Below are 24,227 nucleotides of genomic sequence, written 5' to 3'. Positions count from 1 at the left end.
TAGGTTATTGGAGAGTACGGCTTATCTAACAGATCTTGATTTATTAATTTATAAATTTATCTACTCAAAAAGTAAAATAAAAATAATAAAATTACAAATTGAATATAAAACAATATAAAATATCATATGTTATATTTTTATCAGTTATAATTCAATTAGTAATAAAATATTGTTATTATCAGTTAAAAATTTGTAGTATCACGTCATTGACGCCACATTATTTAGAACAATAAACAAATTTCAGTAATCAATTTTTCACCTCTAACAGGGGTCAGAAGAAACTTAAATTTAATGTTAGAATTTTTAATCAGTTAATTTGTTTCCTTTCCAAATCTTTCCAAAATCTAAAAGAAATTTTACGGGGAAAAGAAAACAACAAATTTATTTCAGATTACTAGATTTTCTTTTCAGTCAAGATTATCATTTACTAACAAGTTCAGAAAAATAAAATTTTCTAGTTTCGGCTACATTGATTCGCTATATGAATTATGTAAAATTTTTGCTAAGGGACATGTATATGCTCCAATGGGATTATTTATAAAATTTTGCTGCTGTAAAATTATACTTAAGGATTCACTTACTTCGACAAATATAGTCAACCAAATGTGGTTGGCTATATTTTTTTTGTTAAGAAGTGGAGGGTTGGAATTGTACAATTTTAAGATAATCTCTTTAAATGTCATTTAGATGCCACCCATATGCCACATATACAATTTTAGCAAGTATCATCTAGATGCCACGTATATATAATTTTAGCTAAGGGTTTTTGGGGAGATGAAGAATTAATCGTAAAGAATTGGGAACTCATCAAAGGTTACATTGAATTACAAGCGACTGCTAATTCTGATTCCAAACACAACTTGACACACCTTTGAAAAGCAGTAGGGCATGCAAATTCTTTTGGTGGCTGCTAAGTTTGATGGACCTCGCCACATGCAAACTAGAGTATTGCCTCTCTACATCACACGAAAAGTCATGCACTTGTAATCAACAGTGCACATTTAATCCTATCTGTTGTCTTGCACGCTAGCATCTCAGTTTCATTCGCATCTGTAACCATTATCTCCCTGCAATTTGTAAAGTGACATCTCCTGAGACTCGAAATATTTTTAATTCTTTATCTTCAGACATTTCTTAAGCAGAAAAACCAATTTTATTTTTGTTATTGTATTACTGAAATACCTTAGTTATAAGATTTCCGTCTTGCATGTCCTTAATTTGATTCTAGCTAAAATATAAATCTAAAATAAAAAGTTTGATATTTCTCTTTAAGCAAACCCGTCCGAACTTTTTTATTTTTTATTTTTTTTAATCCGGATCTCTTTCAGAATTAACGACATGTGAATTCTTTTATTATTACCATTGAAGGGTAGCTAAGGTGGTTCGATCCTACCAAAAACCATCAACTTTATATATTCCAAAAAGGAAGAAAACGGAAAAGTGGTGCAGCAGCTGGTGTATCGAATTTTACTAAACAAACCACGATGATTAGCCGATTAGGTACCCAGAAAGAGAAGATCATCTTGTCTGGTCCTCTGTTAGTTAACTAACTCCTTTTTTTCCATTCTGGGATCTTGTCGCCAACTCAATATCCCAAAATTGGTGTAAATTTTTATATGCAGGCAAGAAATAAGAGTTAATTAGAATAAATTTAATTTATACAATTTAATGTTTAATATATGTTCATGAGCATATATCAGATAGATCAATCATTTAATATGAACTTTTTTATCATTTCCTAATATACTTTATTTTTCTTACGATTTTTTTCATTGCTCGTCACATGTTTTAATATATATTTAAATATAAATTTTAGTTCAGAAAAAATAAAAATATAATTTATAAAATTATATTTTATTAAAGTGAGGGGAGGGAGGGAGTATCAGTTATACGATAAAAACACGTGAATACGTGATAACAATTAAATTTATTTATTTCATATGAACTGTGTCACAATTACTTTCACATAGTTCCGCGCTTAATCATTTCCGCAAAGCAGGGAAACCTGATTTTGTAATTTAAAATGGAAAAAAAAAAAGTTGCATGTCACTGTAAAATTTTGTAACTAAATTCCAAAAACCGAAACTAGAAATTTACCTTTGGTTTGTAATTTTGTAGAAATTGCTGAGTTGGTCCAAGTCTACCCTTATACTCCCTCCGTCCCAGTGAGTTATATACATTGGGATTGGACACGGAGACCAATAAAAAGTGTAAGAAATGAGTGAAGTTGAATGGAAATTGGGTAAAGTTGTGGGACCCATATATTTTTTTATTAATAGATTTGAGATAGTGGAAGAAGGTAGTGGGTGTAATAGTGTTTTCATTATTATAAAATGGAGATAGTGGGAGAATGTAGTGGGTGTAGTAGTGTTTTATATTATAAAAAATTGCTATTTTGAGAATGTATAGAAATGATGGGACATCCCAAAAAGGAAACTGTATACTCCCTCCGTCCCCCTCAATTGTTTACATTGGAGGGGGACACGGAGACCAAGACAATGCATGGAAAATGAGTAAAGTTAGATGAAAAGTGGGTAAAGTAGTGGGACCTATCAATATTTAATAATAGATTTGAGATAGTGGAGGAAAGTAGTGGGTGTAAGAGCAAGTCCAATGGTGAGCTATATCTTGTTCTATATCTATATTATAACTCAAAATCAAAAAAATTCAACTCCAATGGGTGCTAAACTTGGTGCTAAAATAGCATATTGCTATAGTTGGTGCTATATTTAGCACAAACTATAGCAATAGCTATAATTGCCACCTCATCAAAAAGTAAAAAAGTGGTGGGAAATGAATAATAAATAGATTTATATCTCAACCTATTCAAGTACATGAATGCACATATATTCATTTGGCACAAGATATAGCACCAACCATTGGAGTTGTGATATTATTTTAGCACCAAAAACCACTTTTTGGTGCTATATAATAGCAATAGCTACACTTATTTTTAGCTCACCATTGGACTTGCTCTAATAGTAGTTTTTATTGTTAAATATGAGATACTGGGGGAAGATAGTGGGTGTAATGATGAGAAAAACTTACTATTTATAGTAACGTAAAGAAATGAGAGGGACATCTCAAAATAGTAACTGTAAAGAAATGAGAGGGACAGACGGAGTAAAATTGATTGGGACGGAGGGAGTAGATTACAAAAAGTTTGTCCAACCATTAATTTGATAAAAATAGATTGTGACTTTTCCTTCAAGTTGGCATGCTTTTCAATTATCCAAAATGTACTTCCAACTGCGCGGGACCCCTGCCTGCGAACATTGCTTCTACCGTTATTTGTAATAACGAATCTAGATTGCGAAGAGAGCCAAAAAACTTAAAGATAAAAACGAAATATAAGCTATACATGATCAACATTTATATGAAAAGCAATGGCCGACAACACATGGGTGATGTTAGAATCTGCTTCTGACTTCTATTTTTTTTTACCCGTTTGTATAAAGAAGCAGAAGCACTTTCAGAATCTGAGAATTCGAACTTCTCTCTCACAATTTCTGCTTATTTTCCGAACACTTTATTCACTTATTTGCTTCTCACTTCTGCTAAACTTCTCTAGTTTAAACAAAAATTCACTTCTTTTAACCTTACCCAAACGGCCCCAATATTTCTCGCTTGTTTCGCACTAAACCTAGTTAGTTTCTTTCTTCTTTTGTTGTTATAAGATGTTAAATCCATGGTGATTAACAACTTTGATTTGTGAGTTCTACCGGTAATTATGTGTGACTCTTGTGTATGATTTTGGCAAAATTAATTGTTAGTTGTAACCACTTCAAAATGAAGTGAAATAATGACGTTTGACGTCCATGCTTTCGATGCGAATATAGATTGTTAATCATCTAGCTGCTATTTGAATGATTCGAATGCAAATAAATTAACCAACAAAATAGTAAATTAGTGTAAAATTTAAAATGAAATGGCACACGTCTCTTGGTCTCTAAATTAGTATTTATCTGTGGCAAATCTCGTCGATATTTTTGCATATTTAATATGATTATTTAAAATAAGGGGGAAAAGTCAATAAGGAGCTAATCATCCCTTGTTTTTTTGTTTTTTAATCATGTTCTACCAACAAGTAGATATGAGATCGTTAAGTTTATAGATGAATGGCGTAAATTATGATATTTAAGTCTCCAGACAAGTCTTCGCAGACTTTTATATATCATTCATATATCAAAACGATTTTTCTAAGGTGTGCTCATGGGCACACAATAAACACTAACTTTCATAAATTTAATGTATTTTTATTGGTCATCTAATCATAAAAATGGATGGCCCCCTGTATTTATATTAAGTCCACCAATTAAAATCCACCAAACTTATCAAATTTAGTGCTTATTATGTGTACTTGGGCACACACTAGAGAGACCCATATCAAAAATGAAGTGATGAGCCCGCAAGGGTTGGTTCAGCTGTCTTGGTCACAGGTTCGACTCCCGAAGGGAGCAGAATTTGTGATTATGCCTCCTGGATCAGAGCCTTGTGCGCACCCGAAGGGTAGCGGCTGCGGGTTCCTACGTTAAAAAAAAATAAAAATTGAAGTGATGAATAGTTTGATACTGAGTGACTATGTGTCCGTTTGGCGAAGTCCGAATCAATTCTAAATTTAAGAAGTTGAAAAGTCATTAAAATTTTAGTGATATTTTTTCTTGAATTGGCTTTACAGAAATTAGAATATACATTTAAAAATAATTTATAATATTTTATCATTATATTAATATTTTTTATAATTAACAAGTTATTAATATAAAAAATTAGTCAAATATATAAATTACAAACTATTTTGATTTATAAATAATTTCTCATTTATAAAAGGTATTATTTTTAAATTAAGTCAAATTATACTAAATTTGTTACTCTAATAAACATTTGCTAACAGTAACCAATTATTAGGGCCAGCCTGTTTATGAGGCTGTGTTGTCGTTTATGGAATAACAATACTCCCTCCGTCTCTAAATATTTTTCCTGTTTGTACTTTTCACGTTTGCCAACACACACTTTTGATCGTTAATATCTTTCATTTCGTAGTAGCATTAAATATAAAAACTTCACCGTATTAAAGTACTCGTGAATACGAATCTAATAAGATGACTCATGACTATATTTAGTTTTATAGATTAGATGCAAATTAGTAATTTGTTTCATGTTATGAACAGTACCGACATTACAAACAGGAAAAGAAAAAAGAAACGGAGGGAGTAGTCAATAGGTACAATTTGGTCCCGAATTCGCCTTCCCCACAAAAAGTCTCTAAGCAACAATAAATAAATCAATCACAAACGCACAGTTTCGCTTTCTATATTGAAAGCATAAAAGCCCGTGCGAGGCACGGACCTCTAGTTTGTGTTTCTGTTTTAAATAATATTCATGTGTCGTCATATTATTTCGAGCGTAACTATCACGTTTTATTCATTGACAAAGTATGTAAATATGAAAATGTAATATCTGCAACCTAATAGCATTAATAGTAATAATAAGTATTATATTTTTAAAAAAAATTATGGATCAGAAAACATTTGAACTGATTTTTCTATATTCAAAGTCGTTAGGATATAGAGGCCACTATCGTACAATCTACATGTTCAAAATTATATTCGAAATTAATATTGAAACTTTTAAATTTTAAATATATTATACATCATTAAAAGTATCTGTAATTAAATTATTTCATCTAATATAACATGATTTTGATTTAAACTTGTTCTTGATATGTGAATTATGATATCTTAAATCATGATTAAATGGGGTCGAGTTCCAGAGAGACCTTACTTTGCGAGAGACCCAAGAGACTTAATATCAACCATTGATTACATCTGTATACTCTTAACAGGCTCAAGGGCACGTTTGTCAAACTGATGTGCAAAATACTAAAATCAGATATACAGATACGATTCCTGTACGGCGCAAGGAAGGAAACCTTTTGACCTATTTTAGGCTGCCCGCGTCAATCGTGGATTTATTTATTTCTGGAAGTTTTGCACAGCTGTATATTAGAAAAAACAATCTCATAACCATACCAGACGCGCAAAAACAAAGTTGCACGGAACCCTAACACAACGAGTGCAGCAGACATGGATACAAAAAGGTTTGTTCTTGAGTTATTAATGAAAAAAATAAGTATTCTGCATACTGTTTTTATTATACGAATCGTTGAGGGAACTCTAAAAAGAATCGTGTATCTTATTTTCTTGTGTATCATATGTGTAGGCATGAGAGAGTCATATGTGCAGGCATGGAGGTGAAGAAAACGCAGCAAAGGTACTTTTATAATGGTTTTATTAGAATCAAATAAATGTTAGAGAGAGCACTTAATAGAATTATCTTTCATTATAGTGTTTCTTAATGTTTTTTTTCATAGACAAATGTGTTTTTGTTTGGCAGAATTGCGAAGCAAGTTGTGAGATTCCACCATTGGCATTAACTATGTTTGGGATTAACGATGTCACTATCATATGGATCAGTAATTATATTTATCTTGCCTCTTTTGCCACCTGCGATTGGGTAGCCAAACCAAAAGACATCTGCAACATTTATGGGGTTTGTAGCTAGGCATGGGCCGGTTATATTTATGATCAATCCTCTTCTTGTGTCATTATACTTTTTTGTTAACCTATAGAACTCACTTTCCATAAAATTCATGTAGAAGAAAAGATACAGATGTTGTATATCTGGTGTTCTCAAATTTTTTAACGGCTTGGAGGTTTGTTCTTGGATTCTTGATTGTATTCCACCTATATTTGGATGTTAAATTTTGAATTCTTAAGTGAACACCTTTAAAAACATGTCACAGTTTAAAAAAAGCTTAGTACAACATATATATTACAATAAGATTTCAATAAAGAACACGTTGAAGAATTTCACGAAATTAAAGTAAAAGAACATATTATTCAAAAAATTATTTAACGTTTTAATTAAAGAATTCGAATACTGTAGTTTATAGTACAAAGATATTTATAGTCAATATTAATTAACATTAATTATGAGTAATGAAAATTGAAACGTACGTATCTATTTATACTTAAAAAAACATTACATTATGGCAGTACTTGTTGATTTTAAGATATGTAAATATTCAAGACTCTTCATATTTTTGGTAATGAATTGATTACAAATTTTATATTTTTGGTAATCCATTGATGTCGGTGTATATTATGTTTCAATTATATAAATCTTTTATAACTCATACGATATGTTGTCTTTTATGAGCTAAACCTCCAACTCATTCAAGAAAAAAAAATCCGTCCCAATAAATAAATCAATCACAAACGCACAGTTTCGCTTTCTATATTGAATTATTCTGCATACAATGATAAGTCTTAGGATTATGACATTATAATAACGATAATAATTATTTTTATCGACCAAGATTTCTCTATCAGTCTATCTTACGCTTCACTTCCTGTTAATTCAACTTCTAATACATCCAATACTTGATATATTTAGTTACGAGCAAGCTCAAAAATACGATTACAGCAGAACAACTTTGGTTAGTCATGCATATTACTCATGAATCAAAATTTCACATGTAACTTATATTTTGAGTTAGGTTTATGTTGAAACTGGGCCACCTCTTCCCGAAAATGTTTACCTAAATTTTTTTACGTGATTTTAGAATTACTTAAAACATCATGTGCTCAATATAATCATCAACAGGAAATAAAATTACTTAAACCGATTAATCACTAAAAAATATTACGACAAAATACTATTTGCTTTACTTATTTCGATTATTTATAACTGACACTTGCTCCATCGAGAATATACCGGTCCATATAAGCACTCATCTGATAAATGCCGTTAGACACCTTTTTATTTTTACTGTTGTATTTATCCACATAAAAATCCACCTGAATATTAATATAATATATGGAGAAAATGAAAAGGTAAGAATCAAGGTACATAATGATTAAATCAATGAAACCGGCCAAATGGACGATAACTAACAATTGCAGCTTGGGGCTGGTGGGCCTGTGGGCTGTATTTAAACTAGGGAATATACCCATCTGATATAAGCTGTATTTAAACTAGGGAATATACCCATCTGAAACCGGTCCATATAAGCACTCATCTGATAAACTAGGGAATTATGCCCGCGCTTCGCGTGCGGGTAAATTATTAGAATTTTCATTAAAATGAGGTCGGAAAAATAAATTAAATCAATATTAACATCAAATTTTAATGTTTGTTTAACATATTATGTATATTTAGAGGTATTGCAATATTAAAAAATTAATTATTTGGGATACAACTTTAAATATCCAAACTTACCAACTCTAAATAATTGATTACAGTATTTAATCCAATTAGTCTTATTATAATTGATGTTATGTTTAATAAAAAGGCTCTAATATTATTAGCAGGAATCAGGCTAGCTGATTTATTTTGTTGGATTCGTTTCTGTACATGACTGGGCAGGGAGGTAGTTGATGATATCTTGCTGGTGAAGGAATATAAATATTAGTAATATTTAATTTCTAAACACATATGTTAACACGGTCACTTATGTTTTAAAGTTAAAATCTTGGGGTGGTGTAACTCATTTAGTTGATGTTAAGACTAAACACATATGCTCCTACGAACGTGAGAGTGTTTCCAGAGATGTTAGGACTTTCCCTAAGAGGAAATTGATAACATCAGGAGATGATCAGTTGATTAAGCAAGAGAAGCGTGAAGTTGGAGATGCAGGCCTGAAACCTTATATACAATATATAAATCAGGACAGAGGTTTACTTCTTTTCTCGCTGGCTATCGTCTCACACATTGCTCTTGTGACCTATTAGATATTATAGAATTCTTGTATGACTGCAAATGTAGAAAATCCTGAAAATTCCTGGATGACTGCAAATGTAGAAAACCTTGAAATTAGCACTTATCATACTCCAACTGCAGTGGGACAGTATAATATATGACCACTCTTAGTTGTTAAAGAAACTCAGCAGCATTTGTAAATAGATCCAAGCGTAGCTGGCTCCTATGTCTCAAATTAAAAAACTTTAATGCCAGATTAGTCATATAAAAAACACAATCATATTTATTCATCACTTACATGACGCAGCAGGAGAGAAACAATAAAAGGCAGCAAGTCTAACTGTTGCAGCCTAAATCTCTCCCAAATCAATGCTAAGACTGCACGCTGCTCATCATTTGTAGAAGATGATCCACTTGAAACATTACAGCGAACACCATCTGAATGCTTTGTATCTAGCAATTCTGCACCGCACGGCAGGCTGTAGAATGAAACTATATTCCGACCACAGCTCATAAGCACGTCGAACTCTCAAATCCAATCACATGGCTGAATAACAGGTTATAATATGAAAACACATATCACAGTCCACAACCGAATCAAGTTGTCCCAAATAAAGACGGTCTATGTGATGTAATCTACTCTGGTAAGTAGATCACAATATTAAAAGTTGTCGGGTTCAGTTTAACATTAATCATCATATTTAAAAATAAAGCCATGCATGTCATACTTAACTAAAATAGCAATAATATACTGACATTACAATATGTTCATAGTAACTATCATCCGAGCATAAAATACAGTTCTCTGGATAAACATAAAGCATATTATCAGCAACTTTCACTAATCACCAACATCCGGAATATTGTAGAAAACCTCTTCAAAGACAACATTAGAAGTCAAATCAGTGGTAGAACCTTCATCGCTATATATTAGCATATGGAGCCCTTGAGGAGAAGTAACCCGGGAAATAGCCACATAAAGCTGGTCATAACAGAAAACAGGTTGCAGTAGATACAAACCTACGGTATCGAGTGACCGTCCCCGACTCTTATTAATGGTCATCGAGTAACAAATTTGCAAAGGAAATTGCGTTCTTTTAAAATCAAAAGGAAATTTTGTATCAGTAGGCACAATGTTGATACGTGGGATTAGGTGCCTAGACCACATGGCTTCCACAAAGTATCTCAGTCTCTACACTATTCTTTTTACACGCTGTCACAATCATTCGCGTCCCTCTCCAGAGGGTTTATCTTTGCCAAAGTAAGAATGGAGGATGGTAGGATCCAGCCCTGAAGCGACTGCTGGAACCATCAGCTCTGCCTTTCTTGGTTTAAGCTTTTCCCAAGCAAACACAATCCTGGTTCCAGTGCACATACTTATTGCAAAATAGCTGCCCACCAGGAAAAGAACTCCCATGGCCATTGGCAGTGGCATCCATTTCCCTATCTTCTTCGGCAACATGTATTTAACCAAGTTAATGCATATAACGAATGAGAAGAACCCATAGCAGAGCTGCAAGCAATGGTCAGACAGAGCTGAAAAGCCTTCTACCCCGAGAATGCCATGCTTCTATATATTACAACATAAGGAGCCTTGAATTCTCCAGTAGGATTCCCCACATCGAATGCTTTGTAGTAAAGCATGAAGCTTAGGGGAGCCACCATACAGCCTATTGTTGTGCCAATGCTCTGGCGTAGTAACATAGCTCGAGGAGATGTTAATATGAGATGACCTGTTTTCAAATCTTGCATTAAAATGCAATCCACAGAAACCACAGACTTGATTAGACCACATCCCGCTAACCCTGCAACAACTCCATGTTCTTTTCCTACCAATGCTGCTAGCAGAAAAAGCGCCACTTTCCCATAATGGTAAGCCATGTTGAAACCTGTTAAACCAGCTCCATAAGCATCAAAAAATGTAGCATACATTGTCTTACATAAATCAAATATTAAGAACATGGAGTCTTGAGACCGGTACGTCAAAATATTTTGCAAAAACACAAACAATGTTAATTATATTGTATAAAACAACGGAATCATCACATATAGCTAATAAGACATAGTTTGTAGACACACAGAAATAAGATTGATTAAATACCTAATATAAAACCAGCAAATGAGCACCAGAGGAGTAACAACCATCCTTGATGGCAATGATTTGCTCTTGCTCTTCTCTCATCAATGACAGGACAATCTAGCAAGTCTTTATCTTGCTCATATCCCTATTTGATCTATTTCCTAATATTGTCATCAGTGGGACTCTGGAAAGCTTCAATTTATATTTGGTGTTGTCAATCCTGCCAGAAGACATGTAAAGTCGCCATCTATGTTGTGAAGTAGCTAATAGTCATTGCAATTAACACGCGGCACATCACAATTATGGGATGAAGTAACAATATCATCAAGCTCCTGGCATAGAATATATCTACGGCCACAAAGTGGCACTTAGCATGAGTGTGTTTACCAGTTTAGAGGTGAGAACCTCTACAACCTTGGAAAGCCTGCTGATGTTGAGATAAGCATTCTTGTGAGCTTACCATTGCGAGATATCGCTTATCTTTATATTTTTTTCATTGTTTCATGCCATATTAATATGCATAATTTTCAAATATGACATTACTGCATAAATGGATCGATATATTTTTCATTATAGCAAGCTACTGCATCATGGTTGCCACAATTTAAGAAAGAAAAAGTTTATAAGAAATGTCAGTGTTGTCCCACCTTTAGTTCAATTTTTAACTCAGAGCCAGATTCACAATTTGGAAGATAACTTATTTGTAGGGAAAGTGCTCACCATTAGAAAGACATGATCTCGAGTTACTCTGTTGAGTTGAAATGCCAGCACCAGTAATAGAACCTTTATATGAAGCAGTACAATAACAAATTAGAAAAGAAATCACATAGATCATGTGAGATTGATTCAATGGATACCTTCTCCAATTTATCCTGCAATATATTCCAACCACGTTTCCGGCCTACACATTATAATGATCATGCTATAAGTAACCCAAAATCCAACACACACATATGAATATGTTCAAATTAACTTATTAGTCTCAAGTGTAAAACATTGCCTGATTGTTTTTACTAACACAATTTAGCACATATATAATTGAATTTTACCTTCTTTTTTTTTTCTCTTTTTCTGGGGAGAAGTTGAGAATACGCTTCATAGAAAGAGCTGCAAAAACATGTAAATTCAAAGATTATCCAGAAAAATCTGAGAACAGAGCAACAATAATCCAATCAGTATGCATGAGATTATCAAATTTTGAATTTTAGCCAGAATGGAAGAATATACATATTGATAACTTGATTGCTCTTTCCATTTTTGTTTCTTGAGTCTCGCTTCTTGATTGCTAGGAATTTGAACTTTGAAACGTCCAAGTGCTGTATTTAATTTCAGGCATCAATGACCTAGATCTTGATTATCCACGTTTGAACCTTGATTAAGAATTGGGTATATAATCGGGTAACTACTGCAAGCAGGTTGAAAATGAGTATTAAATTGCATAGGAATCGGGTAAATATTTTATAGCATTGATTAGTGGTGCGGTACCAACAAAGTATGTTAGAACACAGACCTGTTTCATATTGCCATTCACCTGAAGGTTTGTGTATTTCACCTAAATCCATCCAAGTCCATGTAAGATTGCTGGTCATTTGATTTATTACAGTTTTATCTGTTACTGATATTCTCTAGTTGGCATAACCTGGCCAGGTTTCAGAATTTGCATCATCACACTCAGGCTGACCTGTTAAAACGCAGTGATGGCATGTCATTTAAAAGAAAGGGAAACAAAATACCATCGTCGAACAAAATGTCATTCTCTGTAGGATATTCTGCCTCATTAAAATCGTGAGATAAATCTAGGACCATACTCCGTAAAAACATTTGCAAACCAACCCCCCCCCCCCCCCCCACACCCCAAAAAAAAAAGAAGAAGAAAATTAATCCTTCGGAAAAAAAAAAAGATTAACCGTCTACTGCATTCAGGTCTATTGCCTGAAAGATTCACTAAAATCTCAAATAGAATAATATGTATTAAATATCATGATTGTTGAGATGCAGACACCTCAACAATCATATAAATAGCGCAGGAGTGCAATGATGATTTGATAGCCAGAAAGCTGGTAAAGAAAACAGGATACCAGATCAGATACTTCAACTAATATATTAGAAAATTACATTAAAATTCCATGTTATAACAGTTACAACAGAATTTTTTACCTGCACTATAGCTGGCGAAGTCAAACCAAACAATTCTACACCGTCAAGACTTTTCGAACAGGGGCCATATAGAGGCGGCTCTAGTGCCCAGAGAGCATCTTAGGTTCTGGTGCAGGATTTGCAGCCTGGTGGAACTCTTTGTTTCAACTTGTCATATAAGGGCCTCCGCACCAGTGAGATTTGAGGCCAACACAAATCGAACAGTACTGCAGATAGCCAAACAGGGAGACAAATTCAACAAAACTATTACAGTTCCAGAAATATTCTTCAAAACTGAAAGAAAAGAAAATTTGACATGTTCCCCACCATCTAAAACATTCAGCAATCCTTTCTCAGAGCATGAATTACAACAAACTGGTATATTCTACATCAATTGATATTTGACTGATAAATGGTGGGATAAAAAGTGTCTTCTTATAAATGACACATGCCTAGCTAGAGTACATAGTTTGCTGAATTTCCATCTGGTCATGTCACCCTATCATAAGTGCACAACCATTACATTCACAAACACAGAAAGGTTAATTTTTATGCCTCACTAATTCAATATTTGAAAACTGGTATGAGCACATGAACCATATCAGAACTGTGTAAACTTACAGTTCTTGCCTCACGTCTTCAAGAGAGTTTGCATCTTGCTCCTACATTCTTTGAAAACTGGTATGAGCACATGAACCATATCAGAACATGTGTACGACAGCTACATACATGTGTTTTTCTAATACTTTGACGGGAAAAAAATAATAATAACAGGACATTCAAAAGTCTGTGTTCTGTGAATAACCTGAATTGCTTGATGAACTTATTTGTTTAAATAAAGTTTGGATAAAGTTTGGAGGTCCACGTCCTCTACGCGGTAAACCTGTTGGGAAATCAAGCAATTACCGAACTACTGTAATAAATTGAGAATAAAATGAGAGGAACAACTGTAATTGCCAAACTATAATTTCCTTGATAATAAAATGAGATTAACAATTGTAATAACTACACACACTGTGATAAATTTCGAACACAGGACTTCTACATTTTGCCAGCGCATTGTGAGTGTGGTTGGGAAAGATAATACTTACTTCATAATTTAATAAAACAATTTGAAGAGGCATAACATAAAGGCATGGCTTCTATCTAAAATCCTCACCAAATTATATAAATATGTCACATAAAATATTGGAGATGCACAATAAGAAGCATAAGCATCAGAGTATCTCCATTATAATATATCTGTAATACTGTATAATTTTGAAAACAGTGAAATTAGATCAAAATCGTAAACCAGCACCGAGTTCTGAATGAAAACCTAAACCGGTCATTCCTTCATTTACCTCTCCATTTTTCACTCTCATTTGGCTTGGCTTTAAATTTGATCCAAAACATTGAAGAAATAATTAAAAAATAGTTATAGATATTAAGTGTTAAGTGTAATTTTGATCCCACCTTGTCCAGTGTAAATTTGATATCATGAAATGGCTAAATGAATAGGCAAATGTAATCAAATAACGAAACACATAATAAGAACACTCTAAATAGATTTGTACCTTTGACAGCAGAATCCAACAAAGAGCCAGCGGATGCATTCTGATAAACATTTGACAGTGGAAAATGACTTGTGGCTGGAACAAAAAGGAGTGATCAAAGATGTTTTGCTATTATGATTCTACATTCAGGTTCTGCATAAGATATTACCATATGTTAAGATACGTATTCACTGCATCATGAAGGATTCACAGAATAAAATAAACCAAACTGGGAAGATGAAAAGCATATTGTAACTCCATAGATGAAAAGCTTATGGTCTATGACTATTACAGGGAGGGGAGGTTATCAGCAATGCTGCACGGTACTTTACATTTTTACTTTGATTGCCATGTGCTTCCAATATTAGTGCAGATTTTATAATATTTAACCTAAAATAACAAAACCAATACTTATGTACTGAACATATATTTATATATGCTTCATGGGAATAACATGTAGTTGTAGCTTAAGTATGCTGTTATGCAAAAGAATCAGTTATGGTCCATTTTAAATAGCCTGACAGTGATTTACACATTATCTAAAGAACTTGCCTGTGCTTGTAGTAATCAGTGTGGAAACATAATGGTTACCTGCTATAACCTATGGGTTTGATTGCGGCTTTCACATTTTAGTGACCAAGTTTTAAATTTCAGCTCAAGTTGCATTTGAAAAGATTTGAATAACATTTAATTTATCTTTCAGATTTTATGTCTCTTGCTCCTCTTGCATAATAAAATTTGCCAGCTCAAATAGATTTTAGTCTTAGGTAGCATTTCAATTTTTTGAACTTTATGTAAATATTATACAGTCTTAAATGTTAAATAAAATTCATAAACTTTTGCTCAAATTTAAGATAATGAAAAATTAGGTTAGTTTAAGTTTTTAGGTTTGCGTCGCAAATGAATTGCAATATGTGCAGAGTATGTATTCCTTAAATAGTTTCCAATGTACACATCTTTTTTCATCAGCTGTTACTTATTTCTTTATGTAGGCAGCTGGCAATTATTGATCAATTCTACTTTTCCCTCTTATTAACTTTACAAATTTCTTGTTATCCAATCACACATTACATGTGCTTGTCTATTGGTTGTGCCTAGGATAATTGTATTCTAATATGTCTCTGTTTTGCCAGCAAATAGAGATCAAAAGAGAACTCCATTAGGCTGGGAAGCTCGATTTAGGATAGCTGTTGGTGCTGCAAGAGGCATTACTCATATTCACACACAAAACAATGGCAGGCTAAACAGATTTGTACCTTTGACAGCAGAATCCAACAAAGAGCCAGCGGATGCAGTCTGATCATTGTTGCCTACATGCAAAACAATTGGTCCATACAGGTCACTCCAATACATCATATATTAAAAGCTACCAAACATGTTCTGATTAATTATGCACCTAATGATTCCGCTCGGTAGATAGATGATTTGAAAATGTAATTCCTAATTAATTGATAAATGATGTGTACATTCTCGATAACAATTCACAGTTCCATTATAATGAGTAAGGATCAATACCATGTATTTTGGAGCTGCAATCATCAAAAGCAGTCGAAGTACTAATGTTCTTGGCAATGTTTTCAGCCGTCTTTGAAGGAATGAATCCAACGCATTACCGGGTGCATGTTCACGACTACCTGGTAGATTATGCCGACTGGTGAGTCCAAAAAGCAAACACATGGTGTTCCTAAATTCAAGTATAACAGAGTGGCATATATATGCTTGGTCGTATGAATTCCAGTCCATGGTTAAGGTGATACCAGAATAGAAATACCTGCATGATTTTCTTTATTTCTCTTCCGACCTACACATCATAGCTCAGCAAAGACAATATATTAGAGGTAATCTAGCAAAGACGAAATATAATTTCAGGTCTCTCGAGCAGAAACCTGTGCTTGAATGAAGTGCCTGCTGTGAATACGAATCCATCGCTGATGAGTCTGTTGTCCAAAATCATTCCATCAAAACACAAAATTACTCTTTGATAGAAAACAATGGTCTTCAATTTGAATGATGAAAAGGAGCAGACACAGCACAGGTTGTATCCCTGATTACATGCACTTTCCATTATCTCTATTAACATGCCGAAATTAGAAGACAATAGAATGATGCAGCATTCAATGTTCGTGAAGAAGGCAAGTCGAAGACAGGGCTGGGAGAGTCAGTTATAATCCGGGTTTTCTTAACCAAACGGGTAATGTGATATGTGTTTTTTAAGCAGGAATTAAGTAGGAGGCAGGTAAAATATGTTTAACCCGTGGGTAAATAGCTAAATGGGCATTGCGCTCATTAAGAATATATAGATGCCGTTAGACACCTTTTTATTTTTACTGTTGTATTTATCCACATAAAAATCCACCTGAATATTAATATAATATATGGAGAAAATGAAAAGGTAAGAATCAAGGTACATAATGATTAAATCAATGAAACCGGCCAAATGGACGATAACTAACAATTGCAGCTTGGGGCTGGTGGGCCTGTGGGCTGTATTTAAACTTTGTATGCACGAACTGGCCCACAACTTTAAAATATTGCTTGTCATCCAGAATACGTAATTGAGTCAATATCGAAGGCATAGATAACAATTAACAGCCGTGCTGCAGCCACTTTATTCCATTTTGGCTGCATCTACCAGACCTACCTTTTCGCTTAGAGCAAGTCCAAGAGTGTCTTAATGTGTGCCTTATAAAAATAATAAAATATGATGTCCTAGTAGTTTAGGACATCATTTTTATACATTCACTCCAACAAGAAGTCTTATCCAAAAGCCCTATTAATAAAATAGTAATATATTTAAATTATTATTGGAGGGAAATGAAAAAGAAGGGAAGAAAGAGATGAAAGAAAACTAATTTTTTATTGATTGGCATGGTTTAGGGCAATGCCTAATGGTGCCTCATTAGAGCAAGTCCAACAGCTGCCCTATTTAGTGTCCTAAGTCATAATATAAGGCACTTGACTAAAATTATTGATCCAAGAGTGTCCTAGTTGTGCCTTAAAACACTAGGACAACTAAGAAGTGCCCTATTAATGAGGCACCACTATGCATGCCCTAAACTATGCCAATCAATAAAAAATTAGTTTCCTTTCATCTCTCTCTTCCCCTTCTTTTCATTTCCCTCCAATAATCATTTAAATATATTACTATTTTAATAATAGGGCTTGTGGATAAGGCTTCTTGTTGGAGTGAATGTATGAAAGTGATGTCCTAAACTACTAGGACATCATATTTTATTATTATTATAAGGCACCCACTAAGACACTCTTGGACTTGCTCTTAATAAGGCACTTGTGAGATGTCCTAGTGATTTAAGGCATCACTAGGACATTAGAGCAAGTCCAACAGCTGCCCTATTTGTTGTCCTAAGTCATAATACAGGGCATTTGATGAAAAAACTTGCTCCAACAATGTCCTAGTGATGCCCTATATCACTAGGACAATCCATTCAAGCCCTATTTTTGAGGCACTCTCTCTCCTTGCCCTATCCCATATTTTATAATAAATTTTTACTAACACTCTCTTTCTCTCTCTATTTTATATTATGTTTTAATGATGAAAGTGAACTTTTAATAGTAAAATATTAAACATATAGTGAAAATAAGGCACATTGTTGGAGTTGAAACTAGTAGAATATGTCCTAAACTACTAGGACATAATTTTTTATATTATATTTAGGGCTCCAACTAGGACACTGTTGGACTTGCTCTTATTGGATCACTATTTTTAATCAAGTGCCTTATATTATGACCTAGGATACTAAATAGGGCAACTGTTGGACTTGCTCTTAAATAATAATAATCCATATCAACGTATATATTTAACCCGCGAGGTTCTAGCAAAGTATGTTCGGCTCGTAAAAAAAATTAAATATTAAATTACCTCTATTCAAATAACTAATAAGAGTATTTTAATACTATACTTTCGATCCATTACAATCGACTTATATAATACTTTTGATATGAATGCAGAAATAAAAAAGATCATAATTCTAGACTAGATGTTTTGCCTCTTTGAACAGAGTCACAAAGTGCAAAACTGGAAGTGACAGGTGGTGTTTGTAAAAAATAGGAATCGGACTTAATTGACGAAAATAAGAATTAATTGAATTGAACGGGGATTAATCGGATGATATGAAAAATCAGAGATTTAATCACTTCGACGAGCTACGGAACAGATACATTCATCACCTACTCTTGGGACAATGAATGACAAGTAATACCAGGAATCCAGGATATTGGAAGTTTAGAAATATCAGATTATGTGATGACAAGAATACGGAATACAAGCATGATACTAGTTAAACTCAGTGTCTTGTAAATATGCTTGCCAACAAGCCTCGGTATGATGCCATTTATACTTAGTAGTAGTTCATTTTGTCGGATTTTCCCTGCAGTCAAGGCTACTGCCCGACTTGAAACTTTTACATATCAGCTCAGATGCCAGAAGCATTGAGCTTTGTATCCATGTACAGTAATTGTTACATATAGGTTATACAGCTACAATGTATATATGACACTTAACAAGTTTAAAAGCATCTTTTCGTTCTCTCATCAGCATGGAAGAGAGCAGCTCATCTTAGCAGATCACCTATTTAGAAGAAACTTATGTAGAAACATTACAGAAGTTCCCAGTCCGACTCGCAAAACTCACCAGTTTGCAACTCTGCCATGCTTGACTGTGGGAAGACAGTGTGTGGGACTGTATCAATGCGAGCTGGACTTGAACTTGTATTTGCGGTTTCATACTGTGCTACGAGTTGTTTATACTCCTGCCTTCTTGACGATTTCTTTTTCAGTGAGAGAGCTTCTCTTATCTTTTTCTACAATAAAGTATCAGAGTCAATTTCAAATAATTTCTCGATCGCAAATACAAGCATACAAATACACTGAGTACCTTGTAGGACCAGGGTTTGCCATCTTTGTAGGAAGAAAAAGAAATGTTCTTTTCATTCACAATGACACAACCTTCCTCCAACTTTATCTCATCTTCATCAGTAGTTTCACCCGCTAAATCCATCTTATCAATAGTCTTGCTCACAACTTCCTTTCCTGCAGAAGTTTCACAATTTATTGAACAGTATGTCGACTAGACAGTAATACATTGATGTACAATTAGCATAAAAGCGCCCTTTAATAATTTACTATTGGTAAAATCAATATTCAATAAATGATCTAAAATGGTGTATGACCTGTCAACTCCTCACTACTTGAGGGTTCTTTAGCTTGCTTGAGCTTTCTCTGTTTATAGTAAGCAATTATGCGAAAGATAATTATTTGCCAGTTAAAGTTACTTTGAGAATATAATTTGTCATTTTACTCTTTTATCAGATTGGGACCAATTAATTTAATCTTTTACTATTTTTATCCAACTCTCTGATTACTGATGTAACGTTCCTTTTACAACTTTGAACTGTCATCTTAATCGTCTATGATGTGTGCACATAAATGAAATATATAACTACATAATGGCTTCACGTATAGAATGTGCGTGTTTGGTGGACTTGTAGATAGTCACTGCTAAGGTACAGGACCGGTGGTTTCCGAGGCAGTTCCTTGACAATGCGGAATACTATTCAGGATGAGATAAGAGTATAGGATGGAACCAAGGTCATAGTTATGTGACCTAGATGAAGTGAAAACAAAATGAGGAAGTAAAGGATATATCCAGATGAGGAAATAAAGGATAATGCACAATGATCATTAATGGCAATGGGCCACTTCGCCCTTTAATGTAAGCATAGAACATTACCCTAAACCAAGCTTGATTCAACATTCTGACCAGGCAAGCTGTGGTTGTACAAGTTTTATGCTAAATTTAAAGGAAATTCAATTATGAAACTTCGTGAAGCGGGTGAAACAAGAATACCATCAAAGCCATGAAGAACTTATGAATCTTAACAAGAGTTGTGTAGTAGATATTGAATATTACTACGATTATAAAAATAATTGTCAATTTGTAACCATACCTATATCTGACAAGGCAACCAGCTCCCCAGTCATCTGACAAGTTTTTGAATCAACCAAGGTATCAGATTTGACCGCAAAATTCTTTTCTGCATTATAAATCGATAGTTTCAGCAGAAAATAAGTTTAGCCAGAAAACAATATACAAGATTATCTCCCTTAAGTAATTACCTATAGAAGCTTGTGCCAAGCCTTCACCTACAGTTCGCAATGACAGAACATCAGTAGATATTGGACCCTTAGTGGTGGATTTTTCTATGTCAATACCCTTGCAACTACTCATTTCTTTCTCTTCTTTCCCTTCTTCCTCTTCTTCCACAGAGTCCCATTCCCATCCTTCTACTTCAACGGAAACTTGTGATGATGCTAAAGCCATATGCTCAGGAGTTGCATTTTCATGTATCATTTTTAGCACCAGTGATGCCCCATCCTGATCATCCCACACCTGATTCAGCAAGTTTGTCTTCTGGCAGCAGACCTTTTCAGGAACCTTCATGCAACCTGACACCTGATTCGGCGAGTTTGTCTTCCGGCGGCCGTCCTTTCTAGGAATTTTCTTGCGAATGAGAGTTGTATCTTCAACAAGAGATGACACCTGATCTCCATCTTCCTGGTTAATCACTTTAAGATCATTAGTGAATAGATTACCAATTTTTTTAGTATCTTCTTTATTGCCAGATTTTTTTTCCTCATCAGTTTTAGTATCAGCATAGGAATCCAGAGGCAAATCTGTTGCAGGTACTTTCACAGGAGCTGTAGAATCTGGCGAAGCCAAATCTTGCATGACATCAGTATAGAATTTTTTCATATTTGATCCCACATTCTGCACCTGACTCTCAACAAACTTAACAGCGTCCTGCGGACAAGGAATAACAGATGTGAACAGTATAAATATGGAGCTAAACAAAGATCACATTAGTTCAAAGTCAAATAAGATATGTATGGTGTAATGATCAAAGAATAAACTCGAAACCATCCAACATATGAATATATGATAAATGAACTGTACACCACATAGACAACCAGAACAGAAGTGAGGATTCCTACATCGATAATCATAAACCTCTTCTGCTGCCGACAATCACCAGAAGAAAAACCACATGTGCAGAAAAGCAAAAGGCAGAAGCAAAGTGCTACTTACTAACTAGAGCATCTAATTACCACTTTAACAACATTTCTACATAAAGCACTAATGTCTAACCAGCAACTAGAGGTCACACGATTTATAGAAAAAATAGAAGCATACAAACTAATTTTAAACAATTATTAATAAAACGGTCTTTCTAATGTGTGCCCAAGGGCACACAATAAGCATCAACTTTCATGCAAATGGCTTGTTTTGATTGGTGGAATTGATGTGAATGCAGGAGGGCCATTTACATTTATTATTCATCTACCAATCAAAAACTAGTATTGTCATGGATGTTAGTAACTATTGTGTGCCCTTGGGCACACCATAGAAAATTCGTTAAAAAAATTCAATTTACTTGAACAGAAAACATTACTATAACATATACAGGTGTATAATAATATACTCAAGCAACATTATCAGCCACACAATCTTCAATAGTTGATTAAGATAGAACAGAAAACATTACTATAACATATACAATTCAATTTACTTGAACAGAAAACATTGCTATAACATATACAGGTGTATAATAATATACTCGAGCAACATTATCAGTCACACAATCTTCAATAGTTGATTAAAATAGAACTTTTCCAAATTAATGTTTACAAGGAACATATATGCGCCGCTATTGATGCAAGACAGAAAGATGGCCATAAGGAGATTCTTACTTCACAAATTTTTTCTTCAGCCTCCAAATACATAGCTTCAAATTTATGGTAGATGTCTCCAACCCAAGAAGCACCTCTGAAATCCATCATGCTTATGTACCCTTGACCCAAGCAGTCACTACAGCTGCATTAAGGGCACAAACTACCATCAGAGCACACTAACATGAGTGATGAATCGAATATTGGCACGTATAAAATAACATATTAGGGAAATTAATGCACCATATTATAGAGTTCTAAAGATCTAACAAAGAATACTTTTTTTTACTGTACTAATAGCCACAACTCAAGCTGATCTAGCAATGTAAAACATCGCTCTGTCAGATTATTATAATCTTGTCACATATCAAGCATAAGTTTGATATATATAATAAAGTGACGTGGCATCATAACAGATGCCATCAATTTCAAGAGCAATTCAAGTAGCAGGTGCATGACGATTGGACCAGTCCTACCTGTGCCCCAAATGTTACATGCACATGAACGAGCTACAAATGGTACGTTCAAGAAAAATGCTAAGAAATACAATAGTAACCTACATTTAGGATGAAAAGTGGCCTCCAAATTTTATCAATATTCGAGTCAATAATTAATGAGCTCCCCAAATAGGTTGATGTAGTGCACTACGTCATCGCCAAATTGTTTCCAAGCGCTGATTATTACGCAATCCTACTTAACTCAACTCAAGCAAGCTATATAAGTCAACAATTCAAACACGCAACCACGATAGTATTAAATATGTTATAAGCCAATCCCTGAGCGTAGTTAGTGCGCCGTATAACGCCAAGCCAAGCTCCAGCATGTCCGTTGATTTGCAACTTCACCTATTTCTAAGATTATAATCACAAATACAGTTGCTAAATTATTGATCATTTCCTGCCCACGTAATGGAGGGGCAGAAGATCCCCTCGTCCACCGTTAGTGATTACGTAAAAACATAACTTCAAGACAAGACTTTTAGTCAGTGATGCAACCAATTCGATTCTTTGTCAACAGTAAAGGATAACACTAGGTTTCAAAACAAGCCCTTTAAAGATTTCCATCCAACAAAGCATCATCTCAACACTTTTGGAATATTAATTCGACGCTTCCCACAAACGAAACTCATTTTTAATTTCACAAAGCTCATTACCTCACCACAAACAGCTAAGCAAACCACCCTTAATCCCTCACACAAAAATTTCATCACAAAAGCAACAATTTCATAACTAACCAAGAACCAAACAGCTCAATTCATCACTAAACAATAATATTCACACACAAGAACAAGAAATCAAGTAATTTAAACACAATAAACATAAACCCTTTTGCACAATTAGTAACAGAAGCAACTACAACACAAGATGATCATGCTACAAAAAAACAGAAATTACAGAAATTAAAAAAATAAGCTCAAGTTCAAGAACATACCAAGAAAAACCCAGAAGCAAGAAGAGAGCTTGAGAAGGAACAAATTGTACACACACCTATACATACAAAATGATAAGCTTTGAGGGATTAAAAACCAAGTTTTCTTCTACTTGTGCTGAGCGAAAAACGGAGCTTTTTTGCAATTTTTATTTTGTTTTGTTCGCATTATTTGCCCAAGAGACTGCGCTCCTCTGGGGTTTTGTTATTCATCTTGGTGACACGTGTACGCAACTTTTTTTAATATTTATATAGATATTAAATTAAATAAATACCATAAGAATTTTATCTTCGATGATCCATAAAGTCAATACACTGAGGCGGTTTCGTCTATTTTTAGAAAAATTTATGTGTCATGACTTTAAAATAATAAAATCTTTTGTAGACGGTTTTATGTTTGGATACTGTAAATAATAAAAGGTAAATTCATAAAAATAATATCTGCATATAGTAACGGTGATATTTATTTCCAGAGATTTCAAAAATTGAATAGAATATAAATAGAGAACCGTTTTTTAATCAGAAGCTGCAGGCACAGGCAA

General features: G+C 33.9%; 1 protein-coding gene and 1 pseudogene across 1 annotated transcript; both read right to left on the bottom strand.

Moving 5' to 3' along the window:
* Positions 1 to 9,551: 9,551 nt before the first annotated feature.
* Positions 9,552 to 10,692, bottom strand: LOC108218213 (metal-nicotianamine transporter YSL1-like; annotated as a pseudogene).
* An 8,129-nt stretch (positions 10,693 to 18,821) lies between these two features.
* Positions 18,822 to 23,863, bottom strand: LOC108216047 (uncharacterized). The gene is made up of 6 exons (XM_017388706.2): positions 23,689 to 23,863; positions 22,279 to 22,402; positions 20,647 to 21,331; positions 20,478 to 20,564; positions 19,406 to 19,560; positions 18,822 to 19,331 (listed from the first exon to the last, which is right to left on the bottom strand). The coding sequence occupies exons 2-6, from the start codon at positions 22,366 to 22,368 to the stop codon at positions 19,128 to 19,130; spliced, it is 1,221 nt and encodes a 406-aa protein (XP_017244195.1). The 5' UTR covers positions 22,369 to 22,402; positions 23,689 to 23,863; the 3' UTR covers positions 18,822 to 19,127.
* Positions 23,864 to 24,227: the final 364 nt, after the last annotated feature.

This window comes from Daucus carota, chromosome 4, assembly GCF_001625215.2.
Source record: "Daucus carota subsp. sativus chromosome 4, DH1 v3.0, whole genome shotgun sequence".
Taxonomy (NCBI): Eukaryota; Viridiplantae; Streptophyta; class Magnoliopsida; order Apiales; family Apiaceae; genus Daucus; species Daucus carota.
This window is presented reverse-complemented; position numbering and strand designations above follow the sequence as displayed.

Coding starts and splice junctions, on each gene's coding strand:
- LOC108216047 (XM_017388706.2), bottom strand. CDS start 22,368: ATGATGGATTTCAGAGGTGCTTCTTGGGTTGGAGACATCTACCATAAA. Junction 21,332..22,278: donor CTGAAGAAAAAATTTGTGAA/GTAAGAATCTCC, acceptor CCTTGTCCGCAG/GACGCTGTTAAGTTTGTTGA. Junction 19,561..20,477: donor GGTTGCCTTGTCAGATATAG/GTATGGTTACAA, acceptor AAACTTCTGCAG/GAAAGGAAGTTGTGAGCAAG.